The sequence below is a fragment of the Cydia splendana genome, chromosome 7 (genome assembly GCF_910591565.1).
Source record: "Cydia splendana chromosome 7, ilCydSple1.2, whole genome shotgun sequence".
NCBI lineage: Eukaryota > Metazoa > Arthropoda > Insecta > Lepidoptera > Tortricidae > Cydia > Cydia splendana.
Window position 1 is genome coordinate 13,677,670 of NC_085966.1, and position 19,469 is coordinate 13,697,138.

At 36.1% G+C, this 19,469-nt stretch overlaps 1 protein-coding gene across 1 annotated transcript; it reads left to right on the forward strand.

The window, feature by feature from the left end:
* The first annotated feature begins 15,200 nt into the window (after nt 1-15,200).
* On the forward strand, nt 15,201-19,045 carry LOC134792508 (uncharacterized). The gene is made up of 3 exons (XM_063763781.1): nt 15,201-15,377; nt 16,850-17,028; nt 18,700-19,045. Exons 1-3 carry the CDS (start codon nt 15,335-15,337, stop codon nt 18,958-18,960), a joined length of 483 nt encoding a protein of 160 aa, XP_063619851.1. The 5' UTR covers nt 15,201-15,334; the 3' UTR covers nt 18,961-19,045.
* Nucleotides 19,046-19,469: the final 424 nt, after the last annotated feature.

Here is a 19,469-nt window from a genome sequence, read left to right on the forward strand (position 1 = left end):
GTAAAGAACTATTATGTGTATTTTTTTCAAAATTTTAGACCCAGTAGTATCGGAGTTAAGGGGGGGGGAATGGTCATTTTTTGCCTATTTTCTTAAATAACTTCTAAACTATTTCATATAAAATTATAAAAAAATATATATGAGATCCTCAAAATAAGCCCTTTCATTTACATAATATGTAACACGATATGGTTTGCAAAACTTTGTTTTTTAATTTTCTCATATTCCCCCTAAAAGAGCCCCCTATGCGTAAAATTCATTTGTTTTTATTACATGTCCGTCTTTGGGTCACAGACTTCCATATGTGTACCAAATTTCAACTTAATTGGTCCAGTAATTTTGGAGCAAATAGGCTGTGACAGACGGACAGACAGACAGACAGACGCACGAGTGATCCTATAAGGGTTCCGTTTTTTCCTTTTGAGTTACGGAACCCTAAAAAAACCGCCTGATATTACATTTCACGCGTAAGTATCGAGTTTAATGTGATATTTTTACATAATCGTAAATACAAAAATCCAAATTTTCGTCAGCCACCATTTCTTATAAATGTTGCCAGTATAGTGAATATTTTTTCGTCCAAATGGGACATGACGTCTACATTCTAAAATAAATACGCTCAATTGAATTTCATTGTATAATTATAGAAAATTATAATTAAGTTAATTATTTAGGTATTTCGTTTTTTTCTTATTTTTATTTTGTGTAATATTCGTTTCAGTTTTCTGACTGATCTGCTTCTGTCTGCGAGATGGAAGGAAAAAATAGACTAAATCGGAATGACGCAATATGGAAACATTGGAAACCGACTAAACACAGTCGAATATGCTCTGTCCTATTTAAATTTATTCTTATTATTTTATGCACATTTGTTAAATAAAAAAAATAGTAAAAACTTATCAGCTATTTATTTAATCATTATTTCACAAAGTACAGAAATGCAATAAATCCCAAAATAAACAAAAAGCTTTTGCTACAAAATCGAATCTACACACTTCCAAATGATTAGAGTCTGGCTAGCCAATTTTTGTTGACAAATATTTCCTTGTTGTATCACCAATTGTCTATGATTTAAAAAAAAGTTAATAGTCTGTTGTCAATTTATGTCATTCATTCAAATTGTTTGCGGTTTATAAGGCGTTTATTTTAAATAATATTAATAATGAATGCACCGAGTGAGCTCCGCAAACTATTATTTAAGCTCCTAAATAATTACGACAATGTGCGAAGTCGACGTGAAGCGTTGTTAAATGAAAAACTGCAATGTTTACAAGTCGTAAACAATTTAGTAGGTTGGTGCTCTATTAATATTTTGATACTTTAAATACTAGTACTAACATTTGCCTATTACTTTGATTAAGTACGTGAATTTATTAATGCCTGAATCTCATAAACAGGACAAGTGTATAAAGAAACCGATAAACTAAAAGTTCTGGAAAATATCTATAAAATCTAAACATTGGAACGTAAACATATGTGTTTGTCGTTGACTGTACTTAAAATAGTGGTAGAAATTATGTGAGCTGACTTTGAGTGCAAGTAAACGTATATTTAGCTTATTTCCTTAGGTACCTTACGTGTGCACAGAAAATCATAAATATTGTCTAGTATCAAAACTATAATTCTTACTAGACGAAGTGTGACCAGCCCAAGATTTTTTGAATTTCCCGCCAAACATTTGTGTAAAATTTCAGTAGCCAGACTCTAATAACCAAGTGTGGATGTTGTTAAACTGCCCCTACTTTGAGATAAGTAAATGAATACTGGCAACATATTTTGTATATAATTATGTGTGTGTTTGCTGAGCGTAAAACACGAGCGTTCCACGCACACATCGATCGTGTTTTGGCTTCACTTTTGGCAGGGTAGCCGTATGGGGACTATCTGTCTATGCGTTATTAGTTTAAGCTTAAAATGATCCCTTTTAAACCTTTGTTACTAAATAATAATTGCGAATGCATCTACAAAATTCAGACAATTTAATATAAAATTAATACAGCGGTGTGATAAATCTTATGGACATCATAAACTACATACCTAACTAGCTTACTATCGATGGTCTAATTTTCCAAATCCCACGCCTTGTTACAGAAAGAGTGTGAAGTAAGTTATCACCTGACAAGATTTTTCCTTCACTTGGGCGTTCTCAAATAAACACCCACCCTTATCTCCAGAATCCTGTGTAAACACACGACCTTTCCCATCACCTTCTCGTATTTATTAACTTCACGGGATAAAGGTAAATGATTTGACCGTTCCATGAATTAAGGTGACGTGTTAACATTTACTGAATACCTACCCCGTACTTTTAATGGAAAGTGTACAAGCACCAATAAATAATTGTTCTTTTTTTTTTATACTACTATTACCAGTTCGCCGGACGATATCGGTCTGTCAGTTAAACGCAAAATTTGACAGCTCCGAACAACTGACAGGCTGATATCGTCCGGCGAACTGGTAATCTGTGGGGTTCTTAAGAGCATAATACTCATTAGTGCGAACACATATAAGGTAACGGCGGCTATTAACGCGGGTATCAAAATCGACGTCTAACACCGCGGTGTTTACAAATACGCATTTTGCAAGCAAACAGATCTATTCCCTAAGAAATAAAGCATACACAAAACAAGCTCATTCATTGGTCTATCGTGCCCATTAGTATGCATTTGTGTGATTGTAACAAAAAAGTCGCGATTCGTCAGTTTGTGCGACGGCGGCGCAAGAACCGGTTATTCCATACAAACGCGTGACGCCACAGGTAAGTGCACTCCAATCTTACTTAGTGTTTTACGTAATAGTTATGGCAAATAAACTAGTGCAATGCCTTTTAAGAGGTTGTGTATTGTTTTCTACACGATTTTGAATTACTTTTAACTTAGTTTTTGACCGGGAAATACGTTTAAAATGGAAAATAAAATACAGCGGTGATAGGCGCCAATTACTTCTGTGGTAAGTAATTCCGTGGTATGCCACGGTAATAGAAAAAGTGGTAGTTTTGTTATTTACTCTTTAGTTTTGGTACAAATTATCAGTTTTATAATTTCTTTTATTTATTCCAATCTTGATCTATTCACGCTATTAAAGAGCTATTTCCGTGGTATGGAAAGTATTCAACTAACCCTTAATTTTTAACAAAAACTTCAGCACCGATTTCCTTGTTTCTATGGGAACCCTTAATCTGTCAACTTTTTTTTATTTTGAGATAAAACCTAAAATTTACTTGCCGGTTATGTGATTTTGTCTTTATAAGAAGCTTGTAATATACGTGTTTGATTTGATTTGAAAAACCATCTGTGTTTTATTCTTTTTATGGGTCGGAATTAGGTTTAATCAAACTCCAAATTAAGCCTATTACCGATGGTATGATCAGATTACCCTCGGTGATAGAATGTATAGAAATCTATTACCGACCCATAGAAACATCGAATGGGTCGGTAATAGGCTGGTAATAGGCTATTAAAGAGTTAACTATTACCGAGTGACTATTTGGTATTGTATTTTTGGTATTTTTAAACATACTCCTGTAGTTTTATTTTTTATTTTTGTGTCATTATTAAACTTAATGACACAAAAATAATATACAGAACCCACGTCGTTATTATCGTTTTAACCCTCGGTATTAGGTTTCGAATTTTGAGTTTGGTTTCTATTAACGAGTGTAGAAAAATCATGCCAATTGTACCCTCGGTAATGAAAGCTCAATTCGCGGTAATAGAATCACAGCCTGTCCCTTGCCACGGTAATAGAAGATTTGGTCATTTTGGCTTCAAAAAATATTTTAATACATATAATAACCCAAAATGAATCCAAAAACGTGTGAAACGGAGAGTTCATTAAATGCTCTGATGAAAAAAAAATATTCCTGGCTGCTAGACAGCATTGATACCCTTAATTTTTGGATCTCTTTTGAAAAGTTCCTTAACTACCACGGTAATAGGTGCCTTTACCTTAGGTACATTAGGTACCTATGTATGTTCCGGGAACCCACAAAAATGAGTAAGTAAGTTTTGTGTTTATGTTCTGCTGGAGCTGTAAAAGGCATATCTTCAGTTTACTTGCGTCTTTAGATATTTTTACAGTAAAAAAATTATGACTGGAAAACGAAAAATTGTATTCCGATGATAGTTGAAGAGGTCTGTATTTAAGATCTCTTAATGCCATCGCGAATTAAGAAACGTGTTCATTGTTGTTTGTATTTAATTTAGTTAGAGCGCTAGATTGGTTGAGCGTAAACTACTGTCAGAGCAATGTGTTGAAATACATCAGATAATGTCAATGTGGCTAATTGACATTGATTGGCCTATGGTATAATAATATACTCCGCCTGGTACTCCATTCCCGTCTTTTCTAGGTCACCTAACTGACACGGGCCTACGTCATCATGCGACAGCGCTATATGATAATATGCGATAGCGCTATATATAGCGGCCATGTTGTTGTGACGTAGGCCCGTGTCACTCTGGGAATGGAAGACCATGTTTTATTAGACTATGGATTGGCCGACGTTGCATCGCCGACGCAGTAATGCTGCGTGACGTATTTGCAGGCGAATTGGACTGTCCAAGTCTCCTATCTAAAATAATACTTTCGAGCTCCTCCTAAACTAACGCGGTCCACACACCTCTTCAGTCTTCCGAAGACAAAGACTAACGCCGGAAAACGTGCACCTATATACAGACTGTGCGACCACTACAATAAGTCTCTTCTCGGGATTGATCTCTTCTCAAAATCCCGCGCCCAGTTTAAGGCAGCAGTCACAAATTTATATAGAAATAAATAATACCTAGGTAACTTTTTCCTTCCTATTACATTAGTCTAAGTACATACATAGTATATTATATATAGGTACAGTCTCTCTCAACACTTGAAATATTGAGAACCGCATGTTAGTTAAGTATTAGGTAAGCGGTATAATATACATATGTTCTCTGTGAGATACATACGTTTATGGAAGCATCTGTATTTAAGGTCATTTATGTTATTTTAAGTTTTATGTTCATCCCATGTATGTTTTTCTGTGTTATCTCCTCAATAAATAAATAATAAATAAATTCCGTCTTAAGGGACTATTCCGTCCAAGAGCGTATAATTTCTTTGGTTTTTAATCGTAGGAAAAAAATCCATTTGCTTTTGATTTCGGAAACTAAAAGCAATCGCTGCTTTGTCGACGATATTAGCAATGTTGTTCGTTGTTCGAGAGAAACGATAGTGGACGGAATAGCCTCTATTAGCCCGTGGCGCTCACGACAAAAAAGTGCGATATACGGCAAATGATGATGATGGAATTTCCTTTTACACAGTTGCTCCTTTTGACTTACAGATTGATTTAGGAAGGGGAGCCAATCGAATTTTTGATGCAAAATTTTGACTTAAGGAGGGGTGCTCCCCGAAATTTGTAAAAAAAAAAGTTTTGCCTTGTGGTCAAGTTTGGTATCATTTTCGTGTAATTTAAGGATGCTGAATTCATTTCTGATATTTAATTTATACGTTTTCATATAAAAATCTTTAAAAAAATGAAAAAAAATAATTCGACGTTTCGATTTTTTTCACATAAAAGCCGATTTTATTTTTAATTTTAATATGTAGACAAAAAACAATAATTTTACGAAAAAGCCCTATTATTCCTCATTAAAAAATATATAAACATGAATATGTTAATTTGATAACTCTGGATGAAAACAATACATATTTAGACCTACTTTCGAATACAAGCTCACTAAATAGGATACAAAGATGTGAGCTATGCAATTCATGGCGTTTGATGATGATGAGATCCCCTTTTGCATAGTGAGTCTTTAGGATCCTTAGGCTATTTTAGGAAGGGGAGCCATCTTGATTTTTGGTGCGGTGAGGTAGGGTGAGGGGGTGATTTGTCGCATAAAATCATAAATTATGGACGGCGGACTAGGGCTGGACAGATACCGGAGAAGTAAAAAAGAGTGTAGACATGTCAAAACGATTAAATTATATCGAAGAAATGCAAACAGCTGATAATAAAGCTAAAACTATGTGGAGAATAATTAATGAAGTAAAGGGTAAATCGAGGGGGAGAAAAAGATGCAATCTCAAAATAAGGACCGAGTCGGAAAACATCATCACAGAGACGCCAAAAATGGTAGCAAACACTTTCAACAATTTTTTCTCTGGTGTGTATACGATGTCGAAAAGCGTTGGCAACTCTGAATCTTCACAAGCCGCGTTAGCGCCCATACCTTGTGGCCGACAAGTCCAAAACAAACCAATGACGTCTATGTATCTGACCCCAGTAACTGAACAGGAGATATATAAAACTATTCGAAGCCTTAAAAATAAAAGAAGTTGTGGTGCTGATGAAATACCTCCGACATTATTGAAAACCTGTGCACGGGAACTAGCACCACCTCTTACTTTCTTGATTAACCAATCATTCATTGAAGGTTATTTTCCTAATAAATTGAAAATCTCAGTAGTAAAACCTTTGTACAAAAAGGGGGATGTTACAGATCCCAATAATTATCGGCCAATTGCTCTGCTACCGACATTTTCAAAGGTTTTCGAGAAAGTAATGTTTGAGCGTGTATACAAATTCTTAGAAAAAAATGACCTGCTAAGTAATAATCAATATGGCTTTAGAAAGAACAGGTCTACCGAACTTGCCCTTTATAATTATGTGCAACAAGTCCTAAGTATAATAGATGGGAAAAGTAACGCTGTGGGACTGCTACTGGATCTTAGCAAGGCCTATGACAGAGTATCTCACCAAATTCTGTTGATGAAGCTACACGGAATAGGAATCAGACGCGTAGTGCACGACTGGTTTAAGTCCTATCTAAATCAGCGAACTCAATACGTGCAAGTAGAACACCATAATCATTCCACTAAGGAAATAACAAAAGTACTATCGGACTGTATACAATTGCAGGGATCTATACCCCAGGGCAGCGTCCTTGGATGTATTTTATTCCTTATATATGTAAATGATTTACCCAACATTATAAATACTACGAGCATTCTATTCGCTGATGATGTGTCCCTTTTGTTTAAGTTTGATGCTAAAGATGACTATAACGCTCGACTAGAGGATACGTTTAATGAAATAAATAGTTGGATGTTAGACCATAACCTCATAATAAACACTAGCAAAACCAAATTAATTCAATTTCACCCTCGTCAGAGAACGCCTTTAAATATAGAGTTAGCCATGTACAATAAGAAAATAGAAGAAGTGGATAAATGTACGTTATTAGGATTAACTTTAGACAGTTGTCTTAACTGGAAAGATCACATTGCAATAATTAAAACTAAAATGGCAAAATTTCTTTTTGTATTAAATACTTTACGAAAAACAACAAGTTTAAAAGCAGCTATGTCAGCCTACTACGCCTACGCACATTCTTGTTTGCGCTACGGAATCATAATGTGGGGGAACAGCACTGATGCAAATGAACTGTTTCTTATGCAAAAAAAATGCATCCGTATACTGGCTAAAATTAGGTGCCCAGCCAGCTGTAGGCCGTATTTCAAAGAATATGAAATCCTAACATTATCTGGCATCTACATTCTAGAACTAGCAACTTTCGTGCGCAAAAATTCACACATATTCAGACGAATTCAAAGTCGCCGAAGAGAACTTAATGTGGTAATACAAGCATCTAGTACCCAATTGTTTCGAAGCAGCCCAAACTATGCTGCGGCTACTTTATATAATAGAATCCCTGCCAATATCAAGTCCGAGGAAAATATAATAATATTTATTAAGAAACTTAAAAAGTACCTTATAGAAAAATGTTTTTATACTGTCGATGAATTTGTAGCGGACAGTTGTAGTTTTTAGTTTTTAGTTTAAGTTGTAAATATGTATATTTTATGTGTATAATGTTAGAATAAGTAATAGTGTAGATATTGCAACACCCGAATAGGGTAGCATGTAAGAACCTAATATAATATCTAATATCTTTTGTACCTACTACATGTATGCAATTATGAAAGAATAAAGAATAAAGAATAAAGTCTAGAAGTCTAGGTGGACCACCCAGCTCTATATCTGGTAATCCATCAGCCAAATAACAAGATGTGGCTGCAAGAAAGCCTGTAAAGGTCAATGTTCCTGCATAAAACAAGGCCTGCCATGCACACTTTTATGCAACTGTAGAGGATCCTGCGACAATTCCCGGTAATGTTTTGTTCACATAGCTTCTCAGAATCTTTTTAGGAAATAATATACAATGTAACCCATTTGAAGAATGGAAGGTATAAGCTGGAAAGAGAGGAAAACTAACACGGAAGTATTAACTTTCGTATGTGAATAGAGATCTCTGCTGAGAACAGTTGAAAACAGAAGGGGAAACATGTTGGGGCACCTGACACGTCACGCTCACGATACTTACATAAAATCTATAATTGAAGGCAGAAAAGAAAAACAGAGAGGCAGAGGAAGACCGAAACGTGCGTATTTGGACCAGGCCAAAGAGAAAATCAACGTAGTGACGTATCAGTGACAAAACAGTGGCAAAGAGAAGAACGGAATGGCGATTACTCCACCGACCAGAGCCAGGTTCTTAAGAATTATGATAATGATGATGTAACCTATTTTCATTGCTCTTGAGTGTATTACTTTTAACACTTATTTTTATTTCATTTGTTGCAGTGTAATAGACAACGGAACAGTCATAGATGATATAGAAGATGATAGTCAATATTAAGTATGTATATATTATATAGTTACCAATTGTTCATTGTAGTAAAACTGTTTTTTTTATGTATATATTCATTCTAGTGTCAATTTACTTCGTATTATTTATTCGTATGTCCATACATACACAATGATATAGTTTAAACCATATCGTTGTTTCCTATTTAATGGAATTTTTGTAGAAAGTAACTCAACATTTTATTTTATTTTGTCCACATCTTATTAAAATACATATACTATGTGTATACTTCTTATAATGAGGAATAATAGGGCTTTTTCGTAAAATTATTGTTTTTTGTCGACATATTAAAATTAAAAAAAAATTGGCTTTTATTTGAAAAAAATCATAACGTCGAATTTAATTTTTTTTTTTTCAGTTTTTTTATATGAAAACGTATAAATTAACTTTCAGAAATGAATTCAGCATCCTTCAATTACACGAAAATGATACCAAACTACCACAAGGCAAAACCTTTTTTTTTACAAATTTCGGGGGGCACCCCTCCTTAAGTCAAAATTTTGCATCAAAAATTCGATTAGCTCCCCTTCTTAAATCAATCTGAGAGACAAATGGAGCAACTCTGCAAAAGGAAATTCCATCATCATCATTTGCCGTATAGTTAAGTGAAGACCACGGACTATATGACGGAATTAGCCACATTGAGCTTAGATAGATCTTATGTCTGGTTTTAACTGTAGGTTTAGTCTCTATTAGTTGCATAAACAAGACGTGTTATGTTGTTAATATCTCTGAAATACTTACATCTTTAGAAAAAAGTATATTTAACCTAACTTGATATTTACCTACCTACACGCTAAATAACGAGTCGGTACCTCTATCCATTATGTTTAATTATAATGAAAAAATATGAAATTACAGCAGAGAGCGAAATTCAATTTTCTTCCGTGCCAGGGGAAATACACTGGGTGTTTTAATGATAAACCCGAAGAAGAATTAAAACCAGGTTCTGCACTTTTAGGATGACGAAAGAGGATTTAGATAACCCAGAGATTAAAATAGAGATTGCCGGTTAGGTGCGAGTACATCAGTACAAAGTACTTACCTATACTTACTCGTATGTTATAGATTATAGAGGCCTTGACACTTCGCATCCTATTATGACATTTATGACGAACATAGCAATATTTCCGCGCATATCTACCGTACTGTACTATCCACTCACTTGCTTTTGGTAACTGTAGCTACCAGCTGTCACCCTTATTTTATTATAATAATAGAGGTCACTGAAAAATATCAAGCATGTGAGTGGCTATGTACCGTAAAGGAGATGGTTCTAATGAATCAATTTTTTTATAGAATCCATGTTCATAATCATACTCATAATATTTTTATTCAAAAAAGATTCTCTAAAAATAAAATTATTTACTTACATAGAATATACAAGTCTACTAAAATTAAAACTTATATGCCACGCTTGACTGTACGAGGGGGAATCAAAAAGAAATTAGAAACGCTATGATATCATGGAATTACAGGTATCCTGTTATTTTTTACTTTTAGGCAACCTCTTTATTAGTTTATCTGCATATTCAGCACGGGCGTAGCCAGGGGGGGGTTTTGGGGGTTCAACCCCCCCCCCGAAAAGTTCAGAATATTAACATTCATAGAATTAAAATAAGAACAGGCGTGCGGCATATTTCATTGATTACTAACTATTACCTATAGTATACGGTGGTTTGGATTTTGGATTTCTCCGCCATCGTCGATTATCGGATCGCATCAATTACTTTCTAAGATATGATAAAGGTGACATTCGGGTGGCGACTGCAGCAGCATTATTCTGTTGCAATATTACTGCTGCAGCACTGTCAATTTTCGTGATATATAAAATGATGTGTCTGATTTCCATACTAAAAGTAAAAATGTAAAACTGTCTATCAAATTGCGTTTTTTATATCGATAAATTTTCGCGCTCGCTTCGCTCGCGTTTTCAATTACTTTCTAGGATATGACAAAGGTGACTTTCGGGTGGCGACTGCAGCAGCATTACTCTGTTGCTACGTTACTGCTGCAGCACTGTCAATTTTCGTGATAAAATTATGTAACTGATTTCCATACTAAAAAGTAAAAATGTACAACTGTCTATCAAATTGCGTTTTTATATCGAAAAAATTTCGCGCACGCTCCGCTCGCGTTTTCAATTACATTCTAAGATATGGCGACTACAGCAGCATTAGGTACTCTGTTGCAAAGTTACTGCTGCGGCACTGTCAATTTTCGTGATAAAATGATATGACTGATTTCCATTCTCAGCTGTAATGCGGCAATGAACGTCACTCAATTTACCAAAAAAATTCAATGTAATCTTGATGACCCTAGGGAGAGGGGGCACCATGGTCTAGAAATGCTTAGGGCATCAAAATATCTTAATCCGGCACTGGTCGTTTGCGGAGTCAAACGATTTGGGACTCGCATTTTATACACATTTCCATGCCTTCCCGAAAAAAATCGAATCATTCGCGAAAGTCTCGCAACGCATTGAGGTTACAAACGGCACGCGCTCTTCCTCAGGAGTCTGAAGAAGACCACGGTGAGTGGCGCTCTAGCCAGGCAGGCCGCTTCGCTTTCGCTCGCGTGCGTATACGCTGTATCGTCCGATATACACCTACTCTGTCGTTAAAATCACGTGTAAAATTATAATAAGGGCGAAAAAAATTTTGGAGTGTAGTTTTATTTAGTGGTACCTAAAATATTTTATCTGGTCTACTGTCCTCTAGCATATCCATCTGTCAACTTTACTTCAAGTTCCGCCTCCAGGGGAGAGGGAGAGAAATTAGGATTAGAAATTAGCCGCTTACTGACACAGACAGAATTCCACGCGGGCGGAGCCGCAGGCACAGCTAGTCTCTACGCTACGCCCGTGATATTCAGTATTAAAAAATCTGGCATCTTCGTCCATAAAAAAAAAAAGAATCACAATTTTAGGTACTAATTTTCCTTTTTTAGGGTTCCGTACCCAAAGGGTAAAACGGGACCCTATTACTAAGACTTCGCTGTCCGTCCGTCCGTCCGTCCGTCCGTCCGTCCGTCCGTCTGTCACCAGGCTGTATCTCACGAACCGTGATAGCTAGACAGTTGAAATTTTCACAGATGATGTATTTCTGTTGCCGCTATAACAACAAATACTAAAAACAGAATAAAATAAAGATTTGAATGGGGCTCCCATACAACAAACGTGATTTTTGACCAAAGTTAAGCAACGTCGGGAGTGGTCAGTATTTGGATGGGTGACCGTTTTTTTTTTGCTTTTTTTTTGTTTTTTTTTTTGCATTATGGTACGGAACCCTTCGTGCGCGAGTCCGACTCGCACTTGCCCGGTTTTTTTTAGTTTATCGCTAGTACAGCCAATTTATAGGAGATTTTTAAGAATCAAAGAATGTGAAGTAATTGCAAAAGACATACCTACTCTTGATTACGCAATACGCAACTCTTTAATTCAAGCACAAGATTCTGCGCAGCATTCTTGGGAAACTGCATGGTCTGAGGCCCAAAATCATCTTAAAATTAGGTATTTTATTTAATTGCGTTTTTCTTAAAAAGATTCTTCTGATTTTTATTGAACAATGTTTGATAGGCCTTATTTTGTATTTTCATATTTATTTTTGTGGTATGTTTCCATTATTTTTCTGAATTGAACAAATAAATGTGTGAAGACCTAAAATTACTACCTTTAACATTGAAAGGACATCCAAAATTTACAAGCATATTATTAAATACTAATTCATTCTTAAAAACCCAAGTTTTAATTTTAGTACCAATTTTTATGACTTCTTCACCAAAAATTTTGAGAAAATCGTTCCTGTATGATCACAAAAACTTGCCTGAATTTACTGATATTAAGACATCACCTACCATACTGTCATTGTTTATCGATAACATAAAAAGTAATTAATTTATTTATGTCTTTACTTATGCAATTTACGCAGTTAGTACACTGACGCTGCGAATCGCGAAAATCTGGCGAAACAATGCGAAATTGTATTGAATTCGCATCGTTTCGCCGGTTTTTCGCGATTCGCAGCGTCAGTGTACTTACGGCGTTATTACCAAAAAGTGATGTATCATAACCAATAATCAAAACGTATCATTATGTGTTTAGCTGATATCAATTCTAAAGACTTTTTGATGTACCCTCGTAGATAAAGTACCCAACCATACGTGTTTGTCTGGTAAATAATCGTCTAGGTACTCTATAATAGCCTTTCTTTATTAAAAGGATCTTTCTACCTTTTAGCTCAACTATCACACTATATTACTGGCTCCATGATTTAATATTAATATACTTAATTACTCCATAATATTATTATGTTTACTACCTTCCGACATACTGCTCTCATCTTTTAATGTGGAAACAATATAATTTTTCAACCACCTACCATAAATTAAAATAATAACGGCAAAAAAAAATAAAGTTATGAGTATCACCAACTTATTAGACTACCTACCTACCTACCTACCTACCAGCCTACTAAAAATCCCTACGTGACGGTTCTTGTAAAGTTAAACAAAAGCTTACATGAAAATACTTGTTAACTGCTATTTAAAGAGCGCACAGAGCCTTTAACCTACTCATCTTAACGCATATGAAGCTGCGATCATATATAACCATGGATACCGCCTTTAGGAACATTACCGTTCAAATTCTCGGGCCAAATTAGCACACATACACAATTACGCCTACATTCAAATAAGACGACGCGTTTACAGAGCCTGTAATCAAAGCTGGTAAACAAAATAAGAGTCATCTTTATTACACTAATGGTACATAGCTAAGTGTAGATGAAATGCATATAATGTCAATAACTACCAATCAGCGACATTAATCCGCTAATAACCTTCTTGCTGTACGTACTGGCCGCTGAGAGTTCGCGGTTCATATTTGATTAGAATATGACTTGGACAGGGATAGGTTTATGCCATACAGTGAAGAACCAGTCAAATAATTCACGTATAATAATTTAATGCAGATTAAAAGATAACTAGTTAAAATGTTGTTAAGACATGACAGACTAACTCAACATAAGTAAATATATCATTGTTGTATATATGTTTTCCGCTATAATAAGTATTTTGTATATTTTATTATCAATCTGCATGGCAGTGCGAAGTCACGTTCAGGTATAGTCTATCCGTTTTTCTAAGATCAAGTACGCCATAGTAAATGTATGGCGAACTTGATCTTAGAAATCGGACTGGCTATACAGTCTGCAAAATTTACATGGGTACACGAATCGGGTCAAAAATATTTGAACAGGCGGAGTCACAATAAATCCCCACTTTCAGTTCAGAATATTTTATATGTATATAGCCGGTCAAGCAGAAAAAAGTTTGTCAGTAGAAAAAGGTGCAAAATTAAAATTTTGTATAGGACCACAGCCGTTCGCGCGCTTACATTTTCTAAATTTGCCGCTCTTATAATATTTTAAACTTTCGCGTTTTGAACACATATTAACTCACATTATACGAAACGAAATTTACGTCGGTAAATCAAGGTAATTGAATATAATTCGCGTTAGACCCGTCTATAATGTGAGTTAATATGTTTGCCGCTCTTTTCTACTGACGGAAATGGCTTGAGAGAGAACCTACATATATGTGACAGTAGAGAGTGGATTCAAATGATCAACATTTTCAGATAATGTGTGTATTTGTTAAATTAATTCAGTGAAAGCATGATAGGAAAAATGTATCTACATATAGGAGACCGGGTATGATTATCTCACGGGTTATATCTCATGAATAGAACATATTCTAGATATCTTGCCAGGCATCCACTCAATTTCATGTCTCTCTAATTGGACAGCTTTTTTCCATAGTTCTCTGCGAATAACATCTTGTGGGAATCTGAATGGAAAGTAATGTAAAATGACAATACCAAATTCGATTATTAATTTGAAATAACTAGGTAGTTTTTTTATAGCTCCATCTCATGAAATAAAAAAGGAAAATACAAATCTGTAAGAAGGAATTTATTACTACATTTATAATTATATAGAAAATACCTAAAGCAAACACAAGTTAATAAAATAGTCTACTTCATTTAGCATAACACCATCCCTATTATCCTCGCAATTTAAAAAGTCGTATGTTGTTATGAAAGTCGTATGCACTTGTTACGTTTTAGCTTAGCACGGTAGTATTGAAAACAAATCGTCATGTTTTTTCCAAATTCTACTGAAGTTATCTGTTTACTACAAGTGAAAAGTGATTCCACTGTCCTTGGTATGAACTAAAATAACTTCTGCACCACTTCACGACACATGAATATATTTTTAATTACAAAAAAACGTTGTTTTTATAAATCAATTTAGCCATTTGTCACTGACTGTCATCTCGGTGGTACTGAGATTGCCAATCGAGCAGTTTGTAAGTACCGCCTATCGCGGGGTAGTTTGCGTTGGGTCATAATTGAGCGGACAGAATACTTCCATGTATAGCATTTCGCTGATATGAAGACGTTGAAACTTTGTAATTTCCCAAAGAATGCCGAAAGTTTAGATTGTTTTCCTTGATCAAAGTGTTTCGGCGAAGCTTGGAAGGGTGGCAGGGGGAATGGGCGGGCCAGCCGGGATCAGCAACAGGTCCAGCGAGATCGATATCTGCGGGATGCTGGCGCATGCGCGCCGCACACTGCATACACCATGCGCTCTCTGGTGTTGCTCTGGCTGTCATTACTAACTCCAGGTATGTCAAAACAAATATTTCATACGATATCCTATCCAAATTACACGAAAAGCCATTAACTTTGATTAGTAGGTACGTTACAGTGTTCCCTTTTATCCCGGATAAAAACAACCTTAAAAACGAACTGTCAAAATGACTTGTCTATGGGTTCTTTGTTGATTTTCAGATAAATTCGTAAAATAAGCAAGATGTAGACTTTGACTGTTGTATTAACGTTGTTAACACTTGTAGTCTAATTTTCCTAAAAAGATGAATCACAAATGTATCCACAATTCCGCATGTTTGAAACAGGAATACAAAATTAACAATGGGTACTCATACTGCATCTGGTATTGGGGTGATAATTTCTAATGAAAAATAATTTAAAACAGATTACTACACCTTATAAAACAAAGTCCCCTACCGCGTATGTCTGTTTGTATTTTTGTATGTTCGCGATAAACTTAAAAACTACTAAACAGATTTTCATGCGGCTTTCACTTATCAATAGGAAGGATTCTTGAGGAAGGTTCAGGTGTATAATTTGTTACGGTTTTGTGTACGGTTTTTTGGGGCGGGTCGCTAGTATAATATTTATATCCTTCTTCCTTCTTCCTCGCGTTATCCCGGCATTTTGCCACGGCTCACGGGAGCCTGGGGTCCGCTTGACAACTAATCCCATGATTTGACGTAGGCACTAGTTTTTACGAAAGCGACTGCCATCTGACCTTCCAACCCAGAGGGTTAACTAGGTTTATGCGACTGATAAATATCAAATGATATTTCGTACATAAGTTCCGAAAAACTCATTGGTACGAGCCAGGGTTTGAACCCGCGACCTCCAGATTGCAAGTCGCACGCTCTTACCGCTAGGCCACCAGCGCTTAGTATAATATTTATATACGAATGTAAAAGTTAGTTAATGCAAAAATAATTTGGTCTCATTTATAAACTAAATGAATTCAAGCTGTCTTGTTATCTTGTACAATCGAAACTAACGTTTCTGTATCACACATTTGAAGCTCATTGAAATAAGCCGAAACTTTTCTGGCTTTCTGGGAATTATACAATTACAAAAACCATAGGAATTATACCTACTTATTTTTCAGGAGTATCTAGGTACTTAGTGTTACAATTTGTTCTTATTGTTATTTTTTTATTTAACGAACAGTCTTGTCCAGTTACCAATGTCAGTAGCAAAGCAGTTGAATAGAGTCAGACCAAGCTAAATTGGCAGCTATTTTGATAGCGCAGACTGGGCAAGTGTTATTTTAAACGTCAAACTTCTACGAAATTATGACGTTTAGTTAACACTCGCAGTCTATGCTATCAAAATCACGGCCGACTTAGCTTGGTCTGACTCTACCTGCATATTCCTTTCCTTCGAGTAGGTACCTATCAGTTATAATAGCATACGATAAGGAACCATCATCATCAAATAAACCAGGCTCGATTGGTTTCATAAAAAAGTAAAATGATGAATGCCTTTCCAGAAGGTGAATGCGACCTCCTCCGTGACAGCGTCCACGTGACGTCAGCCGCCGCGAGGCCAAACAACGACCTGTGGTGCTACAAGTGCCTGGCAGAGGTGCCCGAGGACAAGTGCGCTGACCTGCGCCACAACAACTCGGCGCTCATCAGCAAGTGCCACAACGACCGGCCCATGTGCATGGTAAATAGGCATTTCTGTTTATTAAAGTTGCACCAGTTGGTGTAATTTCCACTTAGAATCACGAGCTCTTTCGATCCTAATACGAGAAAAAAGTGAAACTAAAATTTTTCTAATTTTTTGGTTGTCCTTTAAAGGTTGTATTGAAAACGTAACCAAATGGACCAAAACAAAATTTCGTTCTCGGTAAAAATGAAAAGTACTGAGTATAGGTAGATATTATATGAAAATTCCCAATTCTAGCACAAAAGTTGAGGGAATAACTTTTAATAAAAATGTCCAAATATTAAGGAACATAGCCACTATCCGTTGCAATGAACTCTGTACAAAACGCAGATACTGATTGTGTCTGGCGAGAATAGGGTGTTTCTGGTTCCGGTGCTATTTTTGTTTAGAAAATCAGATCTATAATGCTACATATGATTGGGTAACTTACCCGAGGACAAATGCACCGTCTCGCGCCACGAAAACTCGACGCTCACCGGCAAGTGCCACAATTGACCACTGCCCAATATGTTATCAGATGCTGACGCTGAATTCTTGAAAAGGTAAAAACACGTGAGAAACTGGGAAAGCCTATTGCGAAATTTGAAAATCTAAATTTATGTAACTCCATAACAACTTTTTTGAAAGCTTCCTTGATTGATTGGCAATTTATTGTCAAAAACGAAGTAGGTAACTACATCTTGTTCTAACTAGTTCCTCCTCTGTATTTAAAAGTCATCAGTTACTTTCCGCAAAAGTTATGCTGACACAATTCCACATTTTTCTGCTACCATGTCATGTGGCGAGAGAAACATTCAAAGCAACGTCATAAAGCACAAATATTCAACTATTTCCAAACAGCTAGCACGTGTACACACGATTCATTTCAGTTCCACGTAAACACTATTAAGTTTATCCATTCACAGTTCGTCGTAGTAACTACCTAGGTACCTACCTACCTACTTCATTCGTTACAAGTCTTTGTACGCTAACGGACTTCTTCGAATCTCAAACTTGTCAGGACATAATGAAATTAATATGAAGGTGACAGTGAAATGGAATACATACATAAAGGATCGTTTAACTAAACCAAACTGCGAATATTTTTCACTAAGCGTCACTTTCACTTTATCGTCGTTGATTAAAGACGAGCGTAAAATCGAGTTTTGAAGAAAGTCTGTCCCTATTTTATAACCTATTGATCTTGCTTAGTTCGCGTAATAGGCACACTAGTAGTTTGTGTTACAAGGGATCAAAATGATATACTCGTATTTCCGTCAAGGGCGTACATTGAATCCCCTGAGCGTAATTAGGGATTCAAGTGTTAACGCCCAAGACCAAATAATTTTGATACCGTGTGCTTTTACATCGTACACGTACGAGTACACTACACACGTACTGCTTTTCTCATCAACTACGAGGAAATTGTTATGTTCCAAAATATGTATTATTTGACCAAAAAAAAAATAGTATGCAAGGAAGAAAAAATCGTGTCCTAGAACAGAAAAGTTCAACTTTGATCCCTCCTAGCAGGTAAGAAAATTGCCACTTTGATCCTGCCACCTGCCACTCCTAGCGGGGAGAAAAAACCCTTTTTCGAATAGGTGATGTGAAAAATAAATTACCTACAAGGTGTGCTGATGTGTTCATTTTACAAATTAGTTACCTAGGTATACTTTTTTCCGGCAGGTCAAGCGCTTCTCCTACACAACATCTAATGAAAACTCCACGACTGACCTCAAGATGTGGGCGCTTGAGCGGAACTGCACCAAGCACTGCGAACCTGGCTGCATCATCATTGGAGAACGAACGAAACTATACGCCTGCACGTCATGCTGCTCTACTTCTCTATGCAACTACGGATCCAGTGCCAGCAGAGGAACGCTCCAACTGAAGCTGCTGTCAGTAACTCTACTCGTCATCGCAGCGATCACCAGACTAACATTATGATCAGTCCATATCTAAACAATTGTTGATATCGTCTGGCAAGCCAACCGAGTCAGTAGGGAATTATGGGATCAAAAGTATAACTATGGTAGGTGTGATGTGGTGGTGGGGTGGCTAGTGTGAGGGGGGCATGATATTTATAAATTATCGAACGAGCGAGCGAAGCGAAGTGAAGTTCTTACATTCGACTTTGAACACACGGCTGGCTAGGGGCACGTCCCGGCATTTCGATGTTTTTAAGCTGAACTATCAGAGGATAGTTTGATACTCGATAACTTAAGGAAAAATATTCTAATTTAAATGAAATTGGGTGAACGTATAGTTGAGGGCATTAAATTTTAGTGATTAAATTTTGAGCTGGCTCGAACAAGAGGTTATTGAGCTAGAAGAGCTGAAAGTGCTAAAAAGCTATTTGTGAGGGGTCTTGCTATTCTGGTCATTTTAATTGCAAGAAAGTATGATCGAGTTTGGTATCAAATGAAAGTGCTCGGTTTACACATTTATTATTTTAG